General features: G+C 48.1%; 1 protein-coding gene across 1 annotated transcript; it reads right to left on the reverse strand.

Moving 5' to 3' along the window:
• Window positions 1-29: 29 nt before the first annotated feature.
• Window positions 30-5,109, reverse strand: LOC117090373 (SH3 domain and tetratricopeptide repeat-containing protein 1-like). The gene is made up of 3 exons (XM_033222635.1): window positions 5,072-5,109; window positions 2,434-3,332; window positions 30-267 (listed from the first exon to the last, which is right to left on the reverse strand). Exon 2 carries the CDS (start codon window positions 3,193-3,195, stop codon window positions 2,497-2,499), a length of 699 nt encoding a protein of 232 aa, XP_033078526.1. The 5' UTR covers window positions 3,196-3,332; window positions 5,072-5,109; the 3' UTR covers window positions 30-267; window positions 2,434-2,496.
• Between the last annotated feature and the right edge of the window lie 5,447 nt (window positions 5,110-10,556).

Below are 10,556 nucleotides of genomic sequence, written 5' to 3' on the forward strand. Positions count from 1 at the left end.
GGTATACAGCAGGTGCTCAATAATGAAAGCTTCACCAGGCTCGTGGGCTTCACAATTTGTTCCAGATCACACTATGTTTGGGAAAGCCTCTGAAAACAGCCGCTATGATAGATTCATTTTGTAAGGAGATGTGCCACATGTCGCTTGGAGCACGTTCTTCTGTGTGTTAACTGAGTGGTCACATTCTTTGAGCATGAGCTGTATACCAGCAGGTGCTAGGCACTGTGAGGGGCCACGCCTCTGCCCTCAGGGAGAAGATGCTGGCCACTGGGCAAGGATGTGAGGGAACCAGTTGGAGGGAGGGAAAAGGCACACAACAGGTACTCAGCAGTGGCTTAGGAATGAGTGGATGGATGGATGAATGGATGAGCAGATGTATAGACACATGGATGGATGGATGGGTGTGTGGATAGATGAATGCTTGACTGGATGGATGGACAGATGAGTGGATGGGTGGGTGGGTGGGTGGTTGGAATGATGTGTGTATGTCTGTATGTATCTATGGGTGGGTAGATTATGGATGGGTGGAGGGTAGATGATGTATGTACATATGAATGGATAAATGGTGGATAGATCAATGTATGGATACACAAATGGACAGATAGATGAATGGAGGGATGGATTAATAGGTAGATTGGTGGGTGGATGGATGAATGATGGATGGAGGGATTGATATATGGATGAATGGATAAATGGATGGATGGATGAATGATGGAAGGAGGAATGGGTGAATGGATGGATGAATGGACAGATGGATGGATGATAGATGGATAGATAAGTGGGTGGATGGAGAGATGGATGGATGGATGGAAGGATGAATAGGAGGTGAGTGGATGGATGAATGAGTGGATGGATGGACGAACAGGTGGATGGATGGTGGCTGAATGGATGGATGATAAAAGAACGGATGAATGATGGATGGATGGATGATGGATGATGGATGGATGGATGAATGATGGAAGGATGAATGGATGGATGGACAGATGAGTGGATGGGTGGGTGGGTGGGTGGTTGGAATGATGTGTGTATGTCTGTATGTATCTATGGTGGGTAGATTATGGATGGGTGGAGGGTAGATGATGTATGTACATATGAATGGATAAATGGTGGATAGATCAATGTATGGATACACAAATGGACAGATAGATGAATGGAGGGATGGATTAATAGGTAGATTGGTGGGTGGATGGATGAATGAGTGGATGGATGGATGGATGGATGATGGATAGATGGATGGAAGGATGAATGGATGGATGGATGAATGATGGAAGGAGGAATGGGTGAATGGATGGATGATGGACAGATGGATGGATGATAGATGGATAGATAAGTGGGTGGATGGAGAGATGGATGGATGGATGGAAGGATGAATAGGAGGTGAGTGGATGGATGAATGAGTGGATGGATGGATGGACAAACAGGTGAATGGATGGATGGATGAATGGACAGATGGATGGATGATAAAAGAACGGATGAAGGATGGATGGATGGATGGAAGGATGATAGGAGGTGAGTGGATGGATGGATGGATGATGGATGCATGGGAGAAGGAACAGGTGAATGGATGGAAGAATGGATGGAGGGATGGATGAACAGGTGAATGGATGAATGGACGGGTGAATGGATGGATGATAAAAGGATGGATGATGAATGAATGGATGGATGGATGGATGGGTGGAAAGATGAACAGGTGAATGGATGAATGGACGGGTGAATGGATGGATGATAAAAGGATGGATGATGGATGGATGGATGGACAGGTGAATGGATGCATCATGGATGGATGGAAGATGGTTGGATGGATAGAAGGATGAACAGCTGAATGGATGGATGATGGAAAGATGGATGGATGGATGGACAAACAGGTGAATGGATGAAGAGGTGACCAGATGAAAGAATGATGGATGGATGGATGATGGATGGATAGAAGGATGAAAAGTTGGATGGATGATGGAAAGATAGGTGGAAGGATGGGTGGATGGACGAACAGGTGAATGGATGGACGAAAAGGTGAATGGATGGATGGACAGGTGAATGGATGGATGATAAAAGGATGGATGGATGGATGGGTGGAAAGATGAACAGGTGAATGGATGGATGGATGGATGGAAGGACCCACAGGTGTATGGGAAGATGATGAAAGAATGGATGGATGGATGAATGGATAATGAATGGATGGATGGAAGTACGAACAGGTAAACAGATAGATGATAGAAGGATGAATGGATGGATAGACGGGTGAATAGATAGATGATAAAAGGATGGATGAATGATGGATGGATGAAAGGACAGATGGATGGATGATGGATGGATGGATGATGGATAGATGGATGGAAGGATAAACAGGTAAATAGATGATGGAAGTATGAACGGATGGATGGATGGACAGAGAGTGAACAGCACAGGGGTCCTCCTGCATCCCTTGCCACTCACCCGGATGTACAGGTCCACCAGCTCACTCTGCCGCAGGATGTAGTAGATCTTCCCTGCTTACAGTCAGGCATGCGCCTCATCTTTCTTCTGGAGGTCAATGAAAATCCCCAGACTGTGCAAAAGCAACAGCCACTCTAGGAAGGACAGGGCCTCCTCGGGCTGCTTGAGGTGCACGTGGTGCCTGGCCAGCAGGAAGCAGGCCCGGGCCTCGGCCTGCAGGCTCTGGCCACCCACCGCCCACTGCAGGAGCTCCCCATCCGCCTCGGTGCTGCAGATGTGGCTGGGCGTCCCCAGGAGCAGGGCCATGGCTTTGGGAACCACCTGTGTACAGTTCTCCCGGTTCTGCTTCCGGTAAATGCTGGTCAGGTTGGCGTACACAGCCACCACCTGGAACAGGTCCCCGAAGCTGCCCTCCAGGGTCCCCAGTGTTTCCTCAAAGTACACCCGGGCCTGGGACAGCTTGAGCCTCCTGCAGCACAGCTGCCCCAGGAGGAAGCAGAGCCTGGCCAGGGCCATGAGGAGGCCAGCTTTCTTGGCCGCCCCTCGGGCCTGTGCCAGGTGCCCAGTCAGCTCCTCCTCGTCGCTAAAGCTGCAGAACATGCCGCTCAGCCATGGCAGCGCCACGTTGTACAGGCCACGGAAGCTGGCCTTGTATCCGGAGGTGTTCAGGAACAGCAGCCGTGAAATCAGGGCCTCTGGATCCTCCCAGTCGTCTTCAGGTTCCAAGCAGAAGGAGGGCTCCTCGGGGTCCTGCAAGCTCATGTTGCTGGATGCCGCACAGAGACCCCAGGATGCTGGCTCCTGGGGGCAGCCTGGGCAGGCCTTGCATTGTTCCAGAACATTCCTCACCTTCGGAAGGGTCTCCTGTGGCTCCAGGCCCAGGCAAGGTGGCGGTATTTCTACAAGTCACAAAAATACCTAGACAGATTAGAGTCCAGCAGTGAGTCCTTGGTCCACTGGGGGCAGGGTCCCCGCATCCCCGTCCTCTGTGTCCCTGGTGCAGCTTGCCATGAGCCCTGGAGAATTATGTGCAATGCAAACCCAGGGCCTGGAGCACGTAGGAACTCCGGCACTATGGAAACAGAGATAACACGCAGGCCCGTGGCCCGACTCTCCTACGAAATCACCCTCCTGTCCTGCTTTGTCGCCCACCTGACAGCATGGTTTGAGGAGACTATGTCAGTTCAGTGATCCCTCAGAGATGCCTTTCCCTTTCGAAAGAATCAAAGCCTTCTAACTGGACCCATGTGTATGCAGCACCACAACTACAAATGTAACTTCTGTCAGCATATTGGGCCCCCGGTGGGGTACAGGAATCCATGAAATCCTCAACAGCCAATCAGAGCTATGGATCAGCTCAAAAGCTGCTATGCAAAATTGGTAAAGCCACCGACGGCACAGGACAGGGGTGTTGTACCCAGGTACCAAGCTCCGTGCAGGAAAACGGACCATCCCTGCAGGAAGGATGGGAAAGCTTTCAGGCCCCTGTGGCCACCTTCACCTTGGATGGTCTGAAAACCTGAAGCCCACAGTTCCTAAAGGGTTAACAAAGGCCAGATTGCTCAAGCAGTCCACTGGCACCTGCTGTCTTTGGTGGATTCCTAGCCAAAGCCCCCTCCCAGAGGTGAGCAAACGAGCGCATTTCCTGTTGGAAAACCTGGGATGAAAAGAGGCATTACAGGGAAGGAAAAAACTAGATTTAAACAGACTCTCTTTTTCAAGCTCACGTGTAAAAACTATTTTCAATACAAACTGTCTCCTTATTCATCTGTAAAGCTTTAGAATTAAAAAATTAATAAATATGATTTAGAGGCAAATGTCTGACTTGACTTCACTAGATTAGCTAAGAAATCTCCCCCACCGGCAGAGGCACACAGCCCCTCCCAGCCACTACCCTGGCCTCTGGGGCAGCTGGAGAGCCACGTGTCTTTGCTCCAGGGACTTTGGCAGAGGGTGGAACCACCCCCTCCCCGAGGCTAAACCTACTACAGCCTTCCCTTCCCCACTGGCTTCCCAGGCCTCCTCTGGGACCTTGTGCCTGCATCCCAAATGTACTGGGATGGATCCCATTCCCAGGGAACTTCCAAGGGCCCTAGGTGCGTCCACATCACCAGGCTGTTCACATGCGGACCCTGTGTGAGGGGAAGAGACAGAGCCCCAGAGCGGAGACGGGAGGGCCTCCCTGAATCAGCCCCTCAGGAAAGAGCAGACCCTTCAGGGACCTCAGTTGAGGCCCCTGCAACCTAAGGCTCTGAATTCTGCTACCCGCTGAGGGCAGTGTGGCCTCCCATCTCTGAGGCAGAGCACAGGGCGAGCTGCAGCCTCTCCAGGTCATGAGAAAGGAACCCACAGCTCCATGTGGGCCCCAGCAGTGGAAAGGATGTCCCATCTCGGTCGGGGACCAGGCGGGGGCCAGCATGTTCATTGGAAGAAGTGTGGGACCCCACAGCCTCCAGTGTCAGAGTAGACGAGACGTTCAGGCCCACCTCAGTCAACGTCCCCCAAGCCCCCAGCCCGCACCACAGAGGGGTGACAGCCGCATCCAATGCCCACCGTACTCAGCTCTGTCACCTCCCCTGGCGTTACCCCAAGGCCCAGCTCATAACCAGAGGAAGCCTGAGCCACCTGCAAAACCCACCTTGTTCCTGTGGCTGCTCAGTCTCAGCTTCCTCTACTGAGTCTGGCAAGGGAGAAAAGAGAAGCAATGAACACCCCCAGCCAGCACCTCTGGTCCCATGTCAGGTTGAGCTGGGTGTCGGTGTTGCAGGGCGAGAGCATTGCAGGGTGCAGGGGTTGAAAGTCATATCATCCTCTTCCTCCTGGATCATGGGAACAACATCACTGGGGGGTGTACACTTTCTGCGATATTGGGAGTAATGTCGTCCTCTGTGCCTTGGAATATTAAGGACAATATCACGGGGGGACGTGTACATCTTCTGCAATATTGGAATAATATTATCCCCCTCCCCCTGCATACTAGGAAAGATATCACAGAGTGGGTGTTCACCCTCTGCGATATGGGGATTAATACCATCTTCTCCCCTTCCGGATATCAGGAAGAGTATCACATGGGGATGTACAGTGTCTGCGATACTGGGAGTAATATCAACCTCTCAGCCTTGGAATATTAAGAAGGATATCACAGGGTGGATGTTCACCCCCTGCCATATTGGGAGTAATATCAGCCTCTCCTCTCCATGGATATTAGGAACGATATCCCAGGCTGGATGTACGCCTCCTGCTCTATGGGGAGTCATATCCTTTCCAGGATACTCATAACAATATCACAGGGCGGGTGAACACAGCCTGTGATACTGGAACTATTATCATCCTCTCCCCCTCCGGATACTAGGAACCGTATCACAGAAGAGCTGTATCCTCCCTGCGATATTGGGAGTAATAGCATATGCTTCTTCCATGAATATTAGGAGTAATATCACCAGGTGGCTGTCCATTCATTGCTATGTTAGGAGTCATGTCATCCTCTACCCCCTGGATATTAGGAGCAGTGTCACAGCGTGAGTGTACACCTACTGCGATATTAAAACTAAGATCATGTCCTCTGTCCCTGGATATTAGGAACAACATCACAGGTAAGTGTACACCCCCTGCGGTATTAGCAGCAATAATATGATAAATTACTAAACATCAATGATCAATTTTAATAATTATCAGGCCGGTCTCGAACTCTTGACCCCAGGTCATCTGCCTGCCTCAGCCTCCCAACGTGCTGGAATTACAGGCGTGAGCCACCGTGTCCGGCCAACACTTCTTAACATCTCTTTTTGGACCTCAAATTTAGCATGCCCAAAACGCACTTTTGATTCCCCCTGCTATAACCCACTCCTCCCATAATCTTCGCCATCCCAATAACAGCATCTCTAGTCTTCCAGTTACTCAGTCCAAAATCCTTGACATCATCCTTAAAACTTCTTTTTCTCTCTCTTGTCATCCAACCCCTTTAAAATCTCCTTTCAAAATATATGCCAGACCTAACCATTTCTCACCTTCCTCATCATTTCCAGCCAGGTCCAGCCCTCATCATAGCGCTCTGGGTTACTGCAAAAACCTCCCAATCGCCAGGCACAGTGGCTCATGCCTGTAATCCCAAGCACTTTGGTAGGCCAAGGCAGGTGGATCATCAGACGTCAGGAGTTCAAGACCAGCCTGGCCAACGTGGTGAAACCCCTCTACTAAAAATACAAAAAATTAGCCGAGCATGGTGGTGGGTGGCTGTAATCCCAGCTATTCAGGAGGCTGAAGCAGGAGAATTACTTGAACTCAGAAGGCAGAGGTTAGAGTGAGCCGAGATCGTGCCATTGCACTGCAGCCTGGGTGACAAGAGCGAAACTCCATCTCAGAAGGTTAAAAAAAAAAAAAGCCTCCAAACCCATCTCTCTCCTTCCGCCTTTCACCCTGCCCTGCATTCTACCTTCCACTCTCAAATATTTCAGGAAAAAAAAAATTATATCTACAGAGAGAGAAAAAGAAAGTACAAATGGGGTGAAATGTTTGGGGAACCTGAGGGAAGACCATACGGGAATTCTCTGTACTATTTTTGCAACTTTTCCATAAGTCTGGATTATTTTGAATTCAAGAGTTAAACAAAGGAGAAAAAAAAAAAAAAACTGTCTCCCTTTGTGAATCCATCCTCTCTTTCCCCTGGCAACTTAAGGACGCTCTCAACTAAGCACATCTATTTTTTCATGAACCCTAAAAGAACCCTTGCCTAGTTTTGACTTTCTGTGCTTGGCAGAAGTGTGTGTGTGTGTGTGTATGTATTTCATATATATGTGTGTGTATATATGTGTGTGTGTGTGTGTGTAAATATAGAGAGGGAGAAATATATATGTGTGTATATATATAAATATATATTGTATATTTACAATGGTAATATATATATATGTGTGTGTGTGTACATATATTACATACCCCATAGCCTGTCCTTAACCAGTTCTAAACTTAGTGGGGAAAATACATACCTAAGCAGAGAATTTCAAAATAATATGATCAATATTTTGATACAAGAATGTGTTACTATGGAACACGCTGCTAAGACACAAAACCTTCCAAGATAGGACAATGAATGAATGAAGTTTTGCACCTATAGTCACCCCCTCTGATATCCCCACAAACGTTTATAGTTATATGCGTTTGCTTCCCCCAGGACCGCTGTTTCATAAGGGTTAGTCCTAGAGCCTTAGCAAGTTCCTACTACAGCTGGCACACATGCCATTCAAGAAACAGTGGCTGAGTGAATGACGAGTTAAGAACCGTTTGTCAGCCAGTGCTCAGTAATACAACATGCACTGGTATGCAAATTATATTTTTGTTGAAAGCAAGGGCAGGATCACAAACTATCCTTCCAGAGAAAGCAAACCTCAAAAGCTTCTTTACCCTACTAAAGCACATTATAAGAAGCTCCCCTTATATAAAAGAAAACCTCCTCACTCGTTATCAATGGCATGTAAACCTAATAAGCCTCCACCCCTGATGACATCTCTTCCATCCCCAGGGCTAGATAAAGGAGGTTCCGGAAACCCTGGGAGCTGTGAAGGTGGCTCCCAGCTCTGACAGTCTTGAACCCTGCGGCCGCGGAGGTCACACAGCAGAAGAACAACCGAGGGAAGCATCATCAGCCTTCCAATATGTTTGAACCAGAGATGGCAAATAGGCTGCAGCCAACTGAAGACACCAGAGATTCACGGTGGCCACCTGAGGGGTTGTGCTCTTAAAAAACAAAACTTTAAATTAAAATTAAAAAATTAAAAAAGGAAGGGGTCAAGAATCCATCAGGTCTGACTGAGACGTGTATCAGTGACTAACACCCCATATGGCAAAAGTACTCCGGTGCGCTTTGGGTAGTCACAGCTTCAGCAGTATTCAAAGGCGTGTGCTTCCCTAAGACTAAGCCACGGGAATAGCCCCAGCAACACTGCCAGGAGAAATGTCTAACATGGATTCGGCTAGAAATACAGTTGTCTTTAACAAATTAACACTGAATAAATCCTGACATATTAGAGCCTGAGAGAATAACATTCTCAATGATAACGGTTATCACTACAATCTCCAAACATCTGCGATCCTGCAAGGAGGAACTGTGACAGCGCAGGCCACGTGTCCAGAACGCTTCCCAGACTGCCTGTTACAGAATGAAAGAAATGAAATCCCCCTAAGAATGTCTTCACTCACATTTAGCCAGTTGTTCCTTTGTGTGCATCTCTGTCCTAAAATGGCCATTCTTCCCCACAGCCTGAAGTCATATGCTCAAATAAATGAGACTCACATGAAGCCAGAAAGGTGCAGATGCGAGGAAACCAACACAACCGAAATGGGCTGGAGAGTGTGGCCAGGAGGATGGTACTTCCCAGGAAGCAATTACTTCATCTCTGCCTATGAAGCAGGCAGCTGTCACTGTGCCCCAGGCCCACACCAGCCACTCAAAGTAGGTTCTAACCAAACTACCTCCAACAATCAACATAAATACAGCACACGATTGGCTTCTGAAAGGACACCTTACAACCAACAAGAAACGGTAAGCACAACTTTGAAAAAGTGTGCAACTAAAAACCTTGGAAAGGGATAAACACTGCCACATTTTGACTCAAATACTGTTAGGTGGTAGCACCGCAGTAATTCAGTGAAAAAGAATGAATGAGGAATACGTTTATATAGGAATCAGAGGAAGCATGACTAATCATTTAAAGAAATAGGTCAAGAAACTGTTAGGTTCAAATGCTACCTTGAGACACTGTCAGGGCCTTAGGCAAATTCACTTCTCTTGGTCCTGTTTCTAGGTTCATCAAAAACCAGTTTTGGACTAGGGAATCTGTTGCTTCCCAAAGTCTTCCTTCTGTGATTCCAGCCCAGATTTTAGGACTGCTCTCCCACTTGGTATATGAAAGCACTTTTTATGTATAATAGCAAGAGTACATTTCTGTGTTGAATGCGGTTTGGGACCTACTCTACGAGGAAGAATATCATCATGTAACTTTAAGCATGATGATAAGGCGCACTCTAGATAAGGATAACACATAAAATGTGGCCATACACCTGTGCATGCCTGGCAGGGAGATGGAGAAGTCTCATTTAATGAAGCCGGGGTGCCTGTTGCACCTGAACATTCTCAGTCCACGTCAAGTTCACAACGTCCTTCTGACATCAAACCACAGGTATCACATACTTTTCCATACTTTCTACCCAAGATTAAAATATGCAGAGTACCGTGATAAAGACGCCTCCATCCCCAGCATGTTGGCTCTCATTCCGTAGAATTCCATACTTGAGGTGCAAAATGATCACCAGGCTGCAGCGGCAAGCAAGACCGGGCCCCATGGGGACAGCACGCCCTGCAGCAGCCACCACTCCTGTTGCCACAGTCTGATGCAGCTGCAGAGAAGCTGTGGCTGAGGCCATTCACTTTGTGAGAGAGCCGCACAGGAGGGAAAAGGTAGGGAAGGTCGGGAAGAGAGCAATGTCAGGCCTTTGAGCCCAGTCCAAGCCACCGCATCCCCTGTGACTTGCAAGTATACACCCAGATGGCCTGAAGTAACTGAAGAATCACAAAAGAAGTGCAAATGCCCTGTCCCGCCTTAACTGATAACATTCTACCACAAAAGAAGTCAAAATGGCCGGTCCTTGCCTTAAGGGATGATATTCTCTTGTGAAATTCCTTTTCCTGGCTCATTCTGGCTCAAAAAGCTCCCCCACTGAGCACCTTGTGACCCCCCCTCCTGCCCACCAGAGAACACCCCCCTTTGACTCTAATTTTCCTTTACCTACCCAAACCCTATAAAACAGCCCCACCTTTATCTCCCTTCGCGGACTCTCTTTTCGGACTCAGCCTGCCTGTGCCCAGGTGATTAAAAAGCTTTATTGCTCACACAAAGCCTGTTTGGTGATCTCTTCACACAGACACGCATGACAGGCAGGTGCAGAGCCAGGAAGGACCTGTGATGAGAACAGAAAGGAATGTGCCTCCCTGTACACACACTCGGATTTTATGACAATGTGGGCAGGGAGCTGAACTGCATGCCTGAGAACATTCCTCCAAGTTCTTTTGCTGATTTTCTAAATATTGGTGTAAAATCTTAACTCAGACAAATTTTTTTTAAATCGCTTCA

Source organism: Trachypithecus francoisi, unplaced genomic scaffold (assembly GCF_009764315.1).
Source record: "Trachypithecus francoisi isolate TF-2019V2 unplaced genomic scaffold, Tfra_2.0 Contig01003, whole genome shotgun sequence".
Classification (NCBI taxonomy): Eukaryota; Metazoa; Chordata; class Mammalia; order Primates; family Cercopithecidae; genus Trachypithecus; species Trachypithecus francoisi.